This window comes from Cicer arietinum, chromosome 5 (genome assembly GCF_000331145.2).
Source record: "Cicer arietinum cultivar CDC Frontier isolate Library 1 chromosome 5, Cicar.CDCFrontier_v2.0, whole genome shotgun sequence".
Lineage (NCBI taxonomy): Eukaryota > Viridiplantae > Streptophyta > Magnoliopsida > Fabales > Fabaceae > Cicer > Cicer arietinum.
The window spans coordinates 69104953-69122804 of NC_021164.2; the positions used below are offsets into that span (position 1 = coordinate 69104953).

A 17852-nucleotide genomic window follows, 5' to 3' on the forward strand; every position below is an offset into this window, starting at 1 on the left:
CTTTCCCTAATTTCTTATGTCCATACAGTTTATTATCCAAACTTGACAGTGGAATGCTTAGATAATAAGAAAAGGTGTAAAGAAAGAAGTTGAAAACAATCAAGAATAGGCCAGGATGGCTGGATCCAAGCCTAATAAATATTCTGAGGATGCATAACAAGCAAAGATTTCAACTTGTATTAGAAAAAAACCTATCATTTATTTATCCTAAATAAGCAGTAAGGTCAAAACGCAAAATAAAACAATGAACTGACCATTCGGATACACACTCGTCGCAGAACATGTGTTTACAACACAACAGGATAGGATCATGCATCTTCCCCTGGCATATAGCACACAGATCACCAGCAGCATTTACCTGCATTTAGATACTCAACTTTAATCACCGGTAAAAAGGCTAGTGAAAAAATATTTGATCAAACAAATATCGGTAGGTACAGAATTTTTCGCCTTAAATGCAGACCCCCTCCCAACAACGCATTACTAAAAAGGAATAATTGAAAAATACAAATGAAGAAAGCAGCATTAAATAACAAAAGGGAGATCAATAACAAACAAATAATATAAATATACAAAAACCTCTAGCTCTTACGCATTATCATATAATGAATGATATAAAGAATCCTTATGAAAATATACATTAACCAATCACTTCAGAAAATATATGAAAAGCACAATCCCACAAAGCAATGTAAACGCAAGAACTGTGCTAGGTGGGCAGCTCAGTTGGTAAGCTGAGTGACATTGAAGGATTTAAACCAAGAGGTAGGTTCAAACCGTGAAAACTAATAATAAGTTATATAACCGCTATTACTTGCCTATAAACAAAAAATATAAAAGCAGGAATTTATCCTTGAAATATTTAGCTTTTCTCTTTACTCAAAAACACGACTAAACGCAAACAAGGCATGCCACAAAGATCTTCCCTCCCTACTTCTAAAACCTCTATACGCTGACTTGACAGAATTTGCTGCAATTTGAAGCCAGAATCAGGAATTTCAAAACACCCAAGGGTGACTTACAATCTAATGTGTAGAAATAACATAATTTCATCAGACCAGCGAGTAAAAAGCAAAAACTATGAAGATTGGAATCAAACTATAACTAAATAAATAACAGCATTCACAAAAAAAATTTACAAAAACCTTATAATTCGTTGTCCCTTGATAAATTAAAAGTATTTAACACTCAGAAATGCTTTCTGAAAAAAGATGAGGGTAGATGAATATAACATCATAGTTTTTATTTCAAGGATCTTTTCCCAGTCCCCATATCATCCATATAAATGATATTCCATAATAGCACACAACTACCAATCAAACGACTAAATAAAATGAGCATCATGACTCATAAGGACACAACATATTCTGGAGAGAATGCAAACATTTTCCACATCTTCTTACTATAATTAAGACAGTTGCATTAATTTGTCTGCTTTTATATTCAGATTAATGTAGTATATTCCGATTAATTTGTCTGCTTTTATATTTCAGATTTATAGTTAAGGGATGCAGGTCCTTCTGCATCTAAAATTTGCAAATCTAACTTTAAATACTTTTTGTAGATTTTGTATGTGCATTAAGAAGTATAAGGAAGCTTCCAAGCAACAAAATGGCATCGACACGAAAGATAGAGAAGTGTAATTATGATTGCAATTATTCAGATCCAGATTTAATCAGAGCATTTTTCAGAATATTTACCTGTTCTGTTGTGGCATAAACCCCATAATGAATTTCCTTTTTTGATAATGCTTTTAAGGCACAAATGAAGCATTGGACCTAATAAACATTGAAAGGTTAAAAAAAATGGAAAAACTTAGGGTCAAGCATAAACATATTCATATACAGCATAAGTAAAAATGCCAATTTTAAAGAATGAAAAGCTTACCTTCTCAACTGCAGATGTTAGCTTGAAAGTTAGATACAATCCTGTGATCAGCGATGAGAAGAGACTTCCATAGTCCTTGTTAAAGAAAAATTGGTACCAAACTGGTGTTGGCAAGAAAGCACGATACAACAGCAGAGTGTACTCGACCAGAGTTAACATTTGACCCTTGAAACAATTCAAAACATTTTCAGATGGCTGAAGCAGGAAACTAAACTTGCAAACTAGGGATTGTTTTGGATAACAAGGAAACTACTCCTAACCTGTTGACGGAAATTATGGCCTCTGCTATTTTTGTAGTATATCAACAACAAACACTTGAAAGCCATTGCCGCTTGGCGCACCAATATATCTGAAAGTCAATGAATTGTGACCAAGGATACCAACCAGATATTTTTCCCACCAACGGAATTAGAATAGTTATATGCCAAGCAAACACCAATATCAAGAATAGACACAAGATAAACTAGGACACCAACGGGGAAGAAACATATTGATATAACATTATAGAGATGCAAAAAGACTCACTAGTCAATATTGGAGTCAAACAATGTCTAAAACATTGCAGCAAACAAAGCTATGGAAAATCATCAACCTTGTTGAAAATTTTAAATGCAATTATAGATCACCCACCAATCAGGGACCCCAAAATTCAAACCAAGTGATGCAATTGTCATGGGAAGAAGGTTAACCAGGTAAGCCAACCCCATAGGCAAAAACTGTTAACTACTTAACTTTATCCTAACCAAATTATCTAATTTAGGCCCTGGCCCATTGATTATATACAAAAGACCCGTTCCTGTACTCTTTCCACACCCAAGATATACTTTAAATAATAAAATCATTTCAAAATAGAGATAAACTATGAAACCAAAACAAAAAGGAAAGCTTATCTTTCATTATTATTAATCAAACAAATAACCCTGCTATTTCGCTGAAACTTAAAAGCAACCTTGTATGTTAATCAAGCATTCGACATTTGACCCAGATTGCATAATTATTTGCTATGCATATTATTTTCTATTTTAATCACAAACTACTTACATATATTATATGTCACTAAGCCTGATAAAGCAAACAAACTTTGGTACAAAAAAATGATAACAATGTAGTAACTGCATATAGTGCATATACAGAATGAATCCATACCATTGACCAAAATGATAAATATTGTATGCCAGAAAGGTGGTGTTGCTTTTGGCGGAAACAAGGCCAGAGGGTATAAAAGATCATCATTTCGATACCACCAGTAAATGCATATCACATACAGCATGAAGACAAAAGATACACCAAGAAGAGCAGAGACTTTCTGATCTCCCTGCATAAACAGAACTTGAATTAAGCCCTTGAGAAAGAAAAAAATTGTCTTTCTATGAGGAGCGTGGGAGTTTACAAGTAGATGCTTCATTTGGAAATGAAATAAAGGACTTGCGAAATTACGGGCACAGTACCTTTAGAGCAGTTTGTTTCTTAACAATTTCATTTGACTTGAACATCACAGCTGATACACTGATTGTGACAAAGAATCCTGCAAGTTCCATACACAAATATTGCAAAGTTCAGTGAGGAGTAATAAGGTGCATGGAATGCTTTGGGGGAATAACATTGGATTGGAGTGATAAAAAGGTCATTGGCTCGACTTCTCCACAAACATAACACACTAACTACTAACATTTGTTGTTCAGACAACAAGTGCCAAGGTGAAAACAGCCGAAGTAGAAATTCAGAGGAAACTGAAACTAACTATCTGGGAGAAGCAACTCACCATGCCCTTAGACCATAGAATTAATTAAGCAATTAATTCAATACAATAGCAGTTAAAAATCAAACCAGGTTGCTTATTACCCTATTCAAAAGGCACGAAGAGGTCGCAAAGAAGAAGAAAAGATACACTCACCGACTCACAGGGAAGATAGATATCACGCAATATAGTTTTCTTCAGTAAGCAAAGCTGCTTAAATACTACCTATGGTCCTAAATATAAGAGAAAGTTAGTTCATCAAAAGTTGATGTGGTCTAAAAGTTGGACCACATACATCAACTTTTATTTCCCAAACTTTTTCTTATAATTAAACCCTAAGGAAGTATCAAGTAAGAATCATCAAAGAAACACAACATCGGCATAATATCTTAGTCCCAAAGGTGTAGCTCAATGGAGTGGATTGGGACGTAGAATGAGTATTGAAGAGAACGGAGAAATATATTTAGGTTCGATTTTTGCTACTAACAAAGTTCCCCTAACAAACTAACCAGTAAAATTTGTCTATAAAAAAATCAACATAGCATCTCAAATTCAACTCTACAAATTCATGTTTGCATTTCCGATATGCAGGAGTAATTTGAAAACAAAACAAACACAAAAGACAAAACAAAAGACGAGAAAAACATACCTTGTAAATGCTGTCGAATCAAAACAACCAACAACAAAAGAGAGAATGGAAGAATTTGTTCAACCCATTTTGCAATCTGCTGAAAATCAAATCTCGGCCGAGTGGAGGAGCTATCCCTATCACCACCACCACCACCACCACCGACAACACTGGCCAAAGACGCGAGTGGAACTCTCTCCTCAGCGATGGCACGGCGAGCCTCCTCCGACAACAACATACCACGACCACCGCCGATCACGTCATTACAGTTCAATTCCCCAACCCGATTCCGGGGAGATGAACTGTTCCCGCGCACCACGCCGTTGCGTAGCAAAACTTCCTCAGAATCAGAATCGGAAGAAGCTCGAAACCGAGGGCGCGTACTAGGAAACATGATAACGGTAACGGCCTCGGTAGAATCACCACGAGAGGAAATTGATAACGGAATGGAAACTCATCACAGACCTAATTCCAGTAACGTTACTACTGATGTTGCTAATTAAACCTCCACAAGATGATGAAGGTGATTCTGATACCATCATGTTGCGGCAACACGAAAATTTAAAAAACCCTAATTTCCCTTATCCGTCATATGTTATTTCCAATTATGGGTTTTTCTTCAAAAGGATCGCAGATAAGGAAAAAGTGTTGCTTTGTGTTGAAGGAAAAGATTTAGGTTTTTTTTTACTGTGCAATTAATTGCGATAGAAGGTGGAAAAAAATACCGACATGGAATGAATGAATGAACGAAACGGTGATGCATTTTCCGAAATTGGAAAGAGGAAATGGAAATTGGGATTAGTTGATTTTTAAGATGACAGGAATTAACCGAAGCCCTGTAACGGTGGCAGTAGAGCAACCATAAGGAGAGAACAAAAGTCAAAGTCATGAATGAAGCTGATGCCTTCGCTTTCGTTTCTTTTATTTTTTACTTTTCGTGATTGTTTTTGTCTGTCTGTTTGATGACGTGGGCGTGACTGCGTGAGGGAGAGGGGAACATGTTAAAGATGATAAAGTTACAGCGTTTATTTAACTTCACATAAATCAACAATAACCTATATTTGTCGTTTGTCTAGAAACATCTACATCTTTGCCTGTCCTTCCTCTCATAAATACCTCGTCAAATAGAAAACATTGTAGAGATATCGATGATGAAAGAAGTATACTCTCTATTTGTTTTTTCGTCAAATATTTATTGAAACGTGTAAATGTTGTTGAAATATAATAATACAAAATTATTAGTGAGATATTTTGTATAATTTTTTTATATTCTCTATCCTATTAATTTGTCATTTTTTTAATCATTTAATTCATAAAAATGTGATCTGATAATTCAGAATTTGAGATTAAAAGTAAACAAGTAAAGTTTGAAAAAAAAAATCATTTTATTTAAAATTTAAATTTAGATTATCTAAATCGATTAATCCTTGAATGAAATTTATTAATCACTTGAAATTTATCATCTTTCACCATATTTTTGTATTTTTTCCTTTAAAAAAAATTATATTTAATTACTCATTAAAAAAATAAACTAAAATGCATAAATTAAAAAAATATAGTTGAGCACAATTAACTTATACAACTCCAAAAATATTTCAGTTTATTTTTTAAATTGTCTTTAATGATCATTAAATTGGATAATTGAAAATAAAAAATAAATTAAATAAAAAATATTTTAGAAATATTATCTAATCATTTTTTTTATATTTCATTTCAAAAAGTATATACTAATTTTATTTTTTATTCTATTATAGATGGAGTGCTTGTTTCTTTGTGAGGAGTAAAAATTGATTGAAGAGGTCTATAATTAATTTGATATATTTAATTATTTCCGAGTAAAATTAATTTTTTTAGAATTTATTATAATTTAAAGTTAAAACTGTTGTTTTTTTCTTTAAATATTATTTTATATTAATTTCCTTTAAACAATCGGTTTTTCTTGTTACATAATAAACACAAACTTTACCATTATTTTTTTGTTTGATAAGTTTATCCTCTTAATTTCAATGTATAGTTTGTCATTTGTCATTGTTCCCTTTCTATTTTCTATCGACTAATTAATTATTTTAGTTATTTTGAGAGCTCATTGTATATTCTAGAGTGTGGTGGATGATGTGGTATGAATTATTTGACAGAGGAGTGTACTTGTAAGAACTCAAAAGTTGAACTTAGTGGTGAGTGATTAATTCGAGTGAGAGAGATGGGTCATTGTTGGATAGATGTGTGCGCATAGTTTTTAGATTACTCTAATAAATTTGAGCGGATGGCTTGGAGTTTCAATTAGAGCGGACCCAAGCAAAATAATTTAATTATTTAAATATGTAAAATATCAATTTAATGTTATTCAATTTCGTTATTTTATTAAAATATGTCTTTACAAAGTGTCAATCAAAATCCATAAAAATACTTGCAACTGAAAACTCTATTAATGCATCAAGACAAATATGTAAACTTTAAATTGTGCTACTAAATATAAAAATAAAAATTGTTAAATTAATAGATAGTTTTTAATTTAAAAGGCTAAATTCTTATTTTACAATAGTCGGTGATTTTTATCTTCTACTTTAAAAACGAGTAATGTTGGTTTTTATAATTTATCTCTATTATATTTTAAAGTCCCTTTTATTTCGACGTCAATACAATATAAATGTTTTTTTCGTATTTTTTAAGTTAAGATTGATTTGTATAGTACTTGATTCTTAATAGATCTTACAAAATTATCTCAATAGTCTTTTAATCTCTTTATCTTTTTATATTTTTTTTATCACTGTGTTGCATCATCAATTAAAAAAAAATCATAATACAATTCTTTATAATCAATTTTGTATAAAACATCATATAAATAGGCTTGTTTTAATTTTTATATATTTTTTTAAAAGAATATTAATTAAAAATAAAATTCTAATGATTTTGCAACAAAAAAAGAAGATAAATAATCGGAAAAACCATTTCAATTATTATCATCACAACTCTTTTAAGAAAATTAGTTTTTGTACCACAAAGTTAGATTTGTATTCCTCATTTATAATTTTTATATTTTAAATTATTAAAATACCCTTAAGCGAATAGTAAAAAATAAAATAAATTTGTATATGTTGATCATACCCCACATTCTCTAATTTCCAAAATAATAATTTTTTTCCTATAAACTTTTCTAACTGGATGAAATTTTTGGTAGTTATATTTTAATATAAAAAATTTTGAAAATAAAATTTTCGATAATTATTTTCAAGTAGAAATTTTATAATATTAAAATATAACTACCAAAAATTTCAAATTTGTCGTTGAAAGATCGACAAGTCCCAACTAAGGAGGCCCCAATTTTTATTTCTGAATCGTGATGGTAAAATACTGTGTTTTATTGGTTTTAAGAACTCAATCTGTTTGAAAACGTTTATTTACTTATTCACCGTTAGAAAACTCACTTTGGTTTATTTTGATATAATTAAAAAGGTCAAACGATAAAATATTATTTAAATAAATTATTTCAATAATGGAATTTTAAAAAAAATTACAAAAAATTAAAATGAATCAAGAATAAAAAAAATTACGTATCAAAAATTTTAAATTTTGAATTTTCATACTAAAATTAACTACTGAAAATTTTTAAATATAATTTTTCTGAAAGTTATGAACTACTAAAAATTTTATTAGCGAAATTTCTGGTACACAAATTAAACCACCGTAAATTTTAAGAATTTAATTTTTGTTGTTAATTTGTGTACTAGATATTTGAAAAAAAAAATTTAAGCACCATAATTTTTTATGAGGGAAATAATTTTGGAGCAATTTTTCTTACGAGTGAAAATAAAAAAATAAAATTGAGTTTTTTTTTTACATATTGGAATTACAAGTAAAATTTTGGGATGCCAAATTCAATTTTATTCTTTTAATTTGCATAAGAGCACAAAATATCTCAGGCCCAACCCCTAGGAAGCCCAATTGGCTTAATCTTCCGTCGAAATTAAGCCCAAATGAAAACCCGCCATACAGGTCATATATATATACATAAATCGGTTTAGGGTTTGGGTCTCGATACCTGAGTTGTTCGCCGTGTGCAGAGAGAGACGTAGCGATGGGGAGGAGTAAGCTTTTATCTTAGCCCCCAAATCTGATGTTTTCTCATTTTATGATGTTTGATTTCATCTTATGTATTTTTTTCATTAATTTACCTCTTCCAATCGATTACTTGTAATGTTTTCAGTTGAAATGATTAAATTGTCGTTGTTGCACTTGGGTATCATATTTTTTATGTTTAATTTTATAATTGTACCTAAACCTCATGTCTTTATTTTCATGCAGTTAGATTGATGTGTTTTGTAAACTTTTTCTGGTTAAAATGTGCCATGGTTAGGTGCCTGTTTTCATTTTGATAATGGTTAAAATGTGCCATGGTTAGGTGCTTCTTTATTTCTGTTCGTTGATTTATTTTGTGTTATGTTAATTGTTAAGAAAACTTTGATATTGCTACTCCTCAGAGTTGATTGAAAAATTAGTTATATTGTTTCTGATTGATTTGTTTTGAATACATTAGTCATAAGGCATAATCTTGTTATTTTAGATTTCATATTGTTTGCCAATCCCTGTATGAATTATTATGTTTTGTTTTAGCGTTGATATCAATTTGGAAGTTGAAATGGATTTGGTTCAGTTACTATGTTCCATTTTCAGTGAATGATTGTAATGGTTAATGATGTATGATTTAGGACCGGCAAGGTGTTATCGACAGATTAAAAACAAGCCATACCCGAAGTCACGTTTCTGTCGTGGTGTTCCTGATCCTAAGATCAGAATTTATGATGTTGGCATGAAGAAGAAGGGTGTTGATGAGTTTCCTTTCTGTGTCCATCTTGTTAGTTGGGAGAAAGAAAATGTATCAAGTGAAGCATTGGAAGCTGCTAGGATTGCCTGCAATAAATATATGTCCAAGTTTGCAGGAAAAGATACATTCCACTTGAGAGTCAGAGTCCATCCATTCCATGTTCTTAGGATCAACAAGATGCTTTCATGTGCTGGAGCTGATAGGCTTCAGACTGGAATGAGAGGTGCTTTTGGAAAACCACAGGGTACCTGTGCTAGAGTAGCTATTGGTCAGGTCCTTCTTTCTGTCCGTTGTAAGGACAGCAATAGCCATCATGCACAGGAGGCCCTCCGTCGTGCCAAGTTCAAGTTCCCTGGTCGTCAAAAGATCATTGTTAGCAGGAAGTGGTATGTATTTATTCTGTTGGCTGTATGTTTTTCCTGTTAACATGAAGACTTTCATTTCAAAGCTATTGCTGCAGTAAATAATTTGAACTTCTATTTGTTGTCTTGTTATCTAGTTGCTGCGGGTTTGTGTCCATTGTGTTTACGTTGAGGATTTGAGTTTTTGTTCTTTTAATTTACCATAGGTTATCTTTTTTTCTTTTTTTGTATTTGGTTTAACTGTCATTTATATGCTTGCGCAGGGGTTTCACCAAGTTTAGCCGTACTGATTACCTCAAGTACAAGTCAGAGAACCGGATTGTTCCTGATGGTGTGAATGCAAAGGTAATTTGAGGCTGCATGAAGATGTACTCATACATCATATTTGAAATTTCATGGAACAGTTTCCTTGATGAGGGCATTTACTTTTTCTGAGTTTTCATCTATAATCACGTGAAACTTTTTTGCTTGTGCATTCAATTGATCTATTTTTTAAGTTATTAAATTTACAAGTTTCTTTTGGTTTTGCAGCTTCTGGGATGCCATGGACCATTGGCAAACCGTCAGCCTGGAAGAGCTTTCTTGGATGCTAGTACTCCTTCTGCTTAGGTGGTCTGTTATTTTGAATCAATTATCTTCCTTCACAAAAGTTTTGCATGACCCAATTTGAATTTTGTTTTGTTTTGCTTGTAATATTAAACCATGTGAGATTGTTTCCGCCTTTGCGAATCATCACCTTGAATGAATGTTATTTATTATTTGATACCGATGCTGTTGATGGTTGTGTTGTTTGGCATTTGATATTTTCTAAGCTGCTTCTGTGTTCATCTAACTCAGCTAGCCATATTTCTGTTTAATCTCGTGACACCTAGTAATAGAATCAACATACAAAGATGTGAATAATTCCCTGTTCCCATCTATGTGCCACTCTTGCCTGTGATGGACGAGTCATCTAAACACTTCAGCATGCTGTTAATTACAGTGTCCTAATTAAATGCAGATTTCCGAGGGTTGTTTTTTATGCCTAGCACTTTAGAAGAGAATTCGATTTTCAAAGTTTGGCAATAGTAGCTGTGGACTCACAGAAATCGGTAACAGATAGACGATAAATACCAACATCAAATATTCAATCTCTAGGGAAAGCATTGGTGAAGCAGGAAAAAAAGTTTTGGTCACTATTTATATACTAAAGTAAGCCAGTCACTAGAGTATCAAAATCAGAATTGAGCTCAAACATAAATGTAGCAGGCAACTAATTACATGTATATAACACGAGTTTTGGGGACAGCAGCAAAGAAAATTGTAAAATACCTTTCATAAAAAAATTGCAACACCACTTCCTCCTTAGACGTTAGGCTAAGTTAATCAACCCGGTTTATTTACCGCTGAGACAATTTTTTATTGTTAATGTGATACTCATTGTAACATCGAGGGAGTAACAAAAATGGAATCAAGCCTTTCCAAAGCTTTGTCCACTAGACAAGCTGGTGACCAATACATTAGTGTCTCAAAACTTCTCAAGCAAATGTCACTAGCACGGCAGTTCTACTTGATCCTCCATGTCGAAAATCTTTGTTTGCAACATTTTCCTTAACCCGTTCTCTATCATTTATGTACGGGAATAATTTTAATACTAATAAGATATGCAAATAGAAACATGTGAATAATATTTTGAAAAGTGCGATAGAGTCCAAAACACTAAAGAGAAAAAATTGACAGGTGTTTAACCTAACAACTGCTATTATTATCAATATATTTTTCAATATAACTAGTTTTCGTTCACAATTAAATGAAAATTTTGGGTAGTTTAGAAAATGCAATTATTTTTTTAATACATCAAAAAATTGATTGCAGATAATCATCGTTGTCCAATTAGTTACTTTTCCATATAATTGAGTTAATTTTTGAGAAATGATGCATCAAAATGAGATTAGAATATTTTGGGAGACAATAAACAAATTTCACAATACATGATAAAGACCAAAATATTAATAAATAGGTATTTTAGTCATTGAAATTGTGAGAATAAATTTAGTTTTTAGAATTTACAAACGAGTAATTTAGTCTTTTAAAATGAAAAATATTATTGACAAAAAAGAAAAATGAAAATTCTGAATCAATTGAATTAATTTTTCAAATTTTACACAATTTTAAAGGTTTTATGCTTATTTTTATGTAACAAAATACTACTCCAGAATAAAATATAAACAAAAAAGAATTAAAAAGTTGATAGATGTAGTTTTAATTTTTAATCAGTTACATTGATTAAAAATATATATGTTAAAATATATATGTTTCATTGATTTTGATAGATGTTTAGTTTACTAAAGAAATGTTTTAAAAAAAGTACTTAATTAATTGATATTTTAAAATCTAAATTAACTCATCAATATTTATAATATAAATGACTAAAATGTATTTTTACTCTCCATATTTTTTAATAGTTAACAAGTTTTGGAAAATAGTAATGAATTTCATTACAAAATTTGTGTAGGTAAATAAAAAATTTACGAGTTCTTAAGTTGTTGTTAAAAGAAAAACAATATATAAATTTAATTGTAAAAAGTAAAATAAAAAGATTAAATTAAATTACTGTTAATAAAAAACCCAAGAACGTAATTTTTTCTCTCCATATTCTGGTCGTGCGATCTATGCAATGTTGTTGTAGAGAGTGAAAGGTATCTGTGTTGATTGAGTGTTCCTGCGTTGCGTAACATGTCAATGGCACTTAATTGACAGATCAAATATCTCATTTTTTGCGACAAACGGGTCGACCCGACCGCAATTTTAACTACTCCGGCAGCGGTGGGTTTGTATCTTGGATCGGAAAATGCAAATGTCAAGAGGAAGATGCGGTTGTTCACAGAGAATCACTCAACTCCAACAACTTTTTCTCCGCCAACCGTTCACTTCTTCATCTCCTCATCCTCCTCCACTTCACAACCCTTCTTCAACTTTTCTATTCGCACCTCACCCAAAACCAACCCTCTCTTCATTCCTCCACTCACCGCCGATTTTCTACCCTTCCGCCGCGCGATTCGGTGTATTCAGATTCTTCTCCTCAAAGACACCCAACCTTGGCTTCAATGCTAAGAAGGTTTTCGACAAACCTACGGCTGCGTTGACCTCTGCTTTCTCTCGTTATCGTGAGGCCATTGTATTGCAACTCGAAGCTTTCTTCAAGAGAAATCAATTGTTTTTGTTTGGTGCTGCTGCAGTTCTTCTATGTGCTGTTTTATGGAGGATTCTCTTTGGCGTTGCAAATACCTTCGTGTCCTTTTCTGAAGGCATGGCTAAGTATGGCTTCCTTGCACTTTCTTCTGCTATCGTTGCTTTCGCTGTAAGTTCCTTTCCTTCATTTCCATTTTCAATCATTGAATGCAAACTTCTATGATGTGTTGTCAAATAGTGAATGTAGCCGCATTATAGCTGAGTAGAATTTGAACAAACTGCAATTGTTTTGGGATACACAATTTTCTTAAATTGTTGTTAAATAGGGGCTATACACATCATAATTTGAACAAACTACTATTTTCCTTGATCCACAATTGACAACACTGGTATTATGTGCATTAGGTGATACACCATTCTCGATTACAAATTGTGACTTTTATGTGAATCCTTAGGTTGATGTTATTTTAGATTGGGTGAAAATTGTGAATTTTCCTTTCCTGTTATGTGTGCAGAATGCTGCTGGTGGAACTTGATATTAGTGAGTTCTGCATGAATATATGGATTGTTGTCTAATTATTTTATTTTTAACATATTTAAGGGTTTGTATATCCGCTCAAGGTTCACAATCAACCCTGATAAAGTGTATAGAATGGCCATGACAAGACTTAACACATCTGCTCAGATTCTTGAAGTTATGGGTGCCCCGCTTACAGGAACTGATTTAAGAGCCTATGTTATGTCAGGGGGTGGCCTTACATTAAAGAAAATCAAGCCAAGTCTTAGGAGCCGACGTTGTTTTCTCATTTTCCCCATAAAAGGTGCTGAGAGAAAGGGTCTAGTCAATGTTGAAGTCAAGAAAAAGAAGGGCAAGGTAAGTCAAGTCCTCTCTTGTTTATATCATTGATCACTTCATAGAATTTGTCTTTCTTACTCTGAAATTTGTTCTATCTCATATTCTGCCTCAATATCGTATTTCCATTCTGCATCGAATTCAACTAATATTGTAAACTTACTTACATTTTGTTTTATCCATGTCATGAGATTTGCTGGCTAGCCCCAAGTTTGTTTTCTTGGAACATGTATATGTGATGATTGGTTGTTCCTATTTCATCAGTATGATATGCCTTTTCGGAATTATGTCCTCCTAATTCTTTAAATAACCACATCACATTGTGTTTAGTCTGTGAATGGTGGTGAATCATAAACTTCCTAGCTCAAGATATATATACTCAGTTAAATGTAAACATACCGAATATCATGCTCTGATAGAAAAGCACAAGTGCAGATATTTTTGTAGGGCGTTTTTACTTTTATATTATTTACTGTAAATCTTTTTCTTGATATGGTTGTATGCTACTTTAAATTAGGGGTTTGCTTATGTATGCGAGCACAAGAATTTATATGTATTAGGGTGGTTCCTTTGAAAATCTTTGCTTGGTTGGGTGGGGGGGTGGCTGCAGCCTATGATTGTAATATATGCTCTGATGAACATAGCAATGAGTTAAATATTTAACGCAGCACATTTAATTGGAGCATAATGTTCATAATTTAATGAGGTTTCTTTGAAATTGCCGCTGATATGGGCCTAATTAGAGGTTTTGCTCCTATTTGGGGTAAAGCATATGTTTTTGTAATTAAGCTATTATGTAAAAGCAGATAACTATGATCACACAAGTTTCCTTTGGACTTGAAACATGGACATGGTGCACAAGCCTACAATGCCTTGTGCTGAAGTTCTTACTTTTTTTAGAGGAACACCGGGAAACAAGAAGGAACTCTTCACCACATGGTCATTGAGGCTTTTGATACAATGTCATGATCCAACTATTGTTGGTTGAGAGCACATGAATGATTTTATATCTTATGGTTTTGTTTAACAATCCTCTAACATATATGATGAGCCAACACTATAAAACTCAAACCGGTCAACGACTTGGTGAGGGTACTGGGCCAATGGATCACTTGTCAAACCAGTGAGCCACACGTCCCCAAATTTATGTTATAAAGTTTCATACTTTAAAAGATTCATGAAAATTAACACCACACTTTATAAATTCATACCGTACTTTAATAGATGCTCAAAATATATTTTAACTTCATTGTTCTATTACAGAACATTATTAATATTTATTAGTAATTAAGAGAATAAATAACCACCTAAAAAAATAATTAGTAACTTTTGTAATTTCATTGGAATAAAATATAATTTTGTTTGCAATTGCATAAAAATAATGCAAACTTTTACAAAAATTTAAAATTGTAAACTGGTGTGGTCACCCCTTTGACCACATAAACTACCAAGTAAAAAGCCACTCCACTAGAATTTTTCGACCAATACAGTGATTAATACCAGTTATGTGACTGGTTTCCCAGTTGGTCCGGGCCGATTGGCATAATCCTTTGCTGTGGGATTGAGCTACTTTGTTTTGTTGATTTTTTTTTTATATTGTTCATTTTTCTTGTTTGTAAAGGAGGGTTCCTTGTCCAATAAATAGGTAGAGGAAGATGAACAGAGTCGGAAACTGTTGGTAAATTATTAGGAGAGGTTTAGAGTTGAGTGGTATATTGTTAGAGAAAAGAATAAAAGTGAGTTAGAGTATTGGTTAATTAGATGGGGCGTCATGTCTAAACAGCGGAAAGAAGGATATCAAATATAATTCTGTACATTTGATATTGTGAATAAAAGGAGAACCCTTGAGGAGACTTCTATTCTTCCTTTTTTTTTAAAAAAATAATATACTTCCTACCTTTTTGATTGTTTATGTCTTTCCTCCATCTCAATTTTATGGTTCCTGCCTGTGACATTGGACTGATTTTGAGAAGGAGATTATTGGGTTGTTTTATTTTCATCTATAAAGCTGATCCCACCTAGAGATCATAAAAAATGCTGATTCCGCCTAGTTGGAAAAGGCTTTGGTAGCGGTTGTATTAAGGAGGATGCCTTATCCTCTAAATTCCTCCTCTTCTGTTCCTCCGAGTGTGTAATATAACATAGGGGTAAGCAGAAGGTTCATGTAGGCAAAGAAATATATAATGCAAGAATAATTATTGTGTTAAATGATTCCCTAGAGAAAAAGAAATGTATAATGCAAAGTGGAAATTCATGCTTCAAGGTTTGCTTACTTAGCCTTTGCTGTTATCTTCATATGCAGTATGATATGAAGCTGCTGGCCGTTGATGTTCCCATGGCTTCTGGCCCAGACCAGCGTTTGTATGTGATAGGGGATGAAGAAGAGTACAGGGTTGGTGGGGGACTGATATCTGTGCTAAGAGACCCTGTGGTGAAAGCAATGGCAGCAACCAAAGAATTTGACAATCTTGATGAGATCGAGGAAGAGGAGGATGCTGAAAGAGAACGTCAGGAGGCTGAAAGAGAACGTCAAGAGGCTGAACGAAAGCACCGTGAAGAAATTGAAAAGATTGAAAATAGTAATACATAGTAATAATCATTCGTGATGTTTCTCATCCGGTTTCTTCGCTTGTTGATTACAGGAGTTGTTTTGTTGTTTAGTACACTAATTTTGTACCAGTTTGAGTTTTTTTGCCAAGGCTTACAGTACCTTGTAATACAAATTGCTGAGTTTATCTGAACCAAAGTTGATAAAATAAATATGACAGGTATCAACATACATTGGAATGGACTCAGCGTTTGTTGGTTTCGATGTTGCCTTGTCATGAGTGTATAATCCTTTTCTATGATGTGGTTAAGGAGTAAACAATAATAAGTATTGGTGAATGCCAATGTCTGGGACTGATTGGATAAATTATATGATTTGGTCAAATAAATTATTTTTTCGTAGCTTATAAAATAATAATTGTCGGTTAACTTGGTTTAATCTTCTCACTTCCTCAATCAAGTGTCTCACCATGAAATCAACTTTTTGAGATGACATCCTTTTCAAGGAATATAAGAGGAAAACAGCTCCATGAAACATATAATCACTAGCAATGCAAAATTAATGTTCTATTTCAAATATTCAAATAGAGAAAGTGCCAATGATGGTTAATGCTGGCATGATGAAATGTAAGTGACAACCCACCTATTATATGGCCAATAGCAATGACATTAATGAGGAAGGGAGGAAGAATTTCAAGTGGTTCTGTAACATCCAACCACCTTCTTCGTACTTATATGAATAACTCATTATAAGGTTGGCCCCATTATGGTCTAGTCCTTCTCACAAGCCAAGCCAATATGTGCCAATTTTAAAATGTTCAGTTTCTGTTGAACACACTAGGTTTTTTTAATAGCAAGAATCAAACTCGAATACACTACATAGGAACCACAAGACCCCGTGGTAACAAACTTGCTTTATGACCTGTCCTCGTCTTCTTATTTCTCTCTAATAAATCCACAATAGCTAACAGTATGGAAGCTGATAATTAAGCAAACATCAAAACATTTAACCGACTATGACTATGGTATGTGTTGATAAATATTACTCCCTCCAACTTTAAATATAAGCAAAAGTGGATAAAAAATAGTTATGATGTATTTGGTTTCAATTTTGGAATAAATACATCAAATTTTTTTACTCCACTTTTGCTTATAAATAAGGTTTAAATATCTTTTGATACTTGCAATTATAATTTTATTTATTTATTTTGATCATGATTAGTTTTTTTGTTTGGTTAACATCCTTATAAATATAATTTTATTTTAAAATAGTTTTTTTATTTAATTTAAAAATAATTTCTAATAAAATAGTCTTCGATGAAAAAGAAAAAGAAAACGAAATTTAAATTTATTTTTAGAAAAGAAGATTGAATGAAATCACCATTTTAAAAAATATATTTATACGATGTTAAACAAAAAAAAAATTATGATAATTAAAATAAAATAAAAATTGCAACTACTGAAAGAGATATTTAAACCTAAATAAAACTAGAGTAGCTAGTTAACATAAATATACCTGCTTTGACTTTATTCCTTCATAAACAACATACTATATATGGTTTATAAGACATGACTACAAGTCGGTGTGATGTGATCAGTATGTTGAGTTGGCCTCCTTTTAATCCTCCTCATGAGGACCATTGTGATGTTGATTTCAATATGAAATCTCATTGTCCTCTTTTTGAAACTGTAATTACTCACTCCTTCATGAAAGGTTTCCAAACAGACAAATTTACCCCTCACTCGCCAAAGAGTTAAAATTTCAGTCTTGTTGAGTGCAATAATCATGGGGTGATAATGAGTTGGTTGGTGCTTTTACCTGTATTATATATAAAGTCCTTCAG

The 17852-nt window shown here is 32.3% G+C and overlaps 3 protein-coding genes and 1 long non-coding RNA gene across 4 annotated transcripts in view; 2 read left to right on the top strand and 2 right to left on the bottom strand.

Annotated features, from left to right (window-relative positions):
* The window catches only part of LOC101501192 (uncharacterized), a 5601-nt gene extending 805 nt beyond the window's left edge, over positions 1-4796 (bottom strand). The window contains exons 1-7 of the mRNA XM_004502748.4: positions 4275-4796; positions 3336-3412; positions 3034-3202; positions 2148-2236; positions 1888-2052; positions 1701-1778; positions 255-358 (exon numbers count right to left, since the gene is read on the bottom strand). Of these exons, the coding sequence (XP_004502805.1) occupies positions 255-358; positions 1701-1778; positions 1888-2052; positions 2148-2236; positions 3034-3202; positions 3336-3412; positions 4275-4647 (1055 nt within the window). The 5' untranslated portion in view covers positions 4648-4796. The remainder of the gene's footprint in view (positions 1-254; positions 359-1700; positions 1779-1887; positions 2053-2147; positions 2237-3033; positions 3203-3335; positions 3413-4274) is intronic.
* Positions 4797-8199: 3403 nt separating this feature from the next.
* LOC101501507 (large ribosomal subunit protein uL16) lies at positions 8200-10200 on the top strand. Its single transcript, XM_004502749.4, has 4 exons — positions 8200-8338; positions 8960-9461; positions 9701-9782; positions 9969-10200. The coding sequence occupies exons 1-4, from the start codon at positions 8329-8331 to the stop codon at positions 10044-10046; spliced, it is 672 nt and encodes a 223-aa protein (XP_004502806.1). The 5' UTR covers positions 8200-8328; the 3' UTR covers positions 10047-10200.
* Positions 10201-12069: 1869 nt separating this feature from the next.
* LOC101501823 (uncharacterized) lies at positions 12070-16397 on the top strand. Its single transcript, XM_004502750.4, has 3 exons — positions 12070-12777; positions 13210-13482; positions 15764-16397. Exons 1-3 carry the CDS (start codon positions 12268-12270, stop codon positions 16049-16051), a joined length of 1071 nt encoding a protein of 356 aa, XP_004502807.1. The 5' UTR covers positions 12070-12267; the 3' UTR covers positions 16052-16397.
* Positions 15251-17688, bottom strand: LOC113786728 (uncharacterized). Its single transcript, XR_003473023.2, has 2 exons — positions 17525-17688; positions 15251-16987 (listed from the first exon to the last, which is right to left on the bottom strand). It is a non-coding gene; the product is annotated as an uncharacterized lncRNA (long non-coding RNA).
* Between the last annotated feature and the right edge of the window lie 164 nt (positions 17689-17852).

Excerpts from the sequence above, each read along its gene's own strand:
- LOC101501507 (XM_004502749.4), top strand. Across the intron at positions 9,462-9,700 it reads ATCATTGTTAGCAGGAAGTG|GGGTTTCACCAAGTTTAGCC; the intron begins GTATGTATTTAT and ends ATGCTTGCGCAG. Across the intron at positions 9,783-9,968 it reads CTGATGGTGTGAATGCAAAG|CTTCTGGGATGCCATGGACC; the intron begins GTAATTTGAGGC and ends TTGGTTTTGCAG.
- LOC101501823 (XM_004502750.4), top strand. The coding sequence starts at position 12,268 with ATGCAAATGTCAAGAGGAAGATGCGGTTGTTCACAGAGAATCACTCAA. Across the intron at positions 12,778-13,209 it reads CTGCTATCGTTGCTTTCGCT|GGTTTGTATATCCGCTCAAG; the intron begins GTAAGTTCCTTT and ends AACATATTTAAG. Across the intron at positions 13,483-15,763 it reads TCAAGAAAAAGAAGGGCAAG|TATGATATGAAGCTGCTGGC; the intron begins GTAAGTCAAGTC and ends CTTCATATGCAG.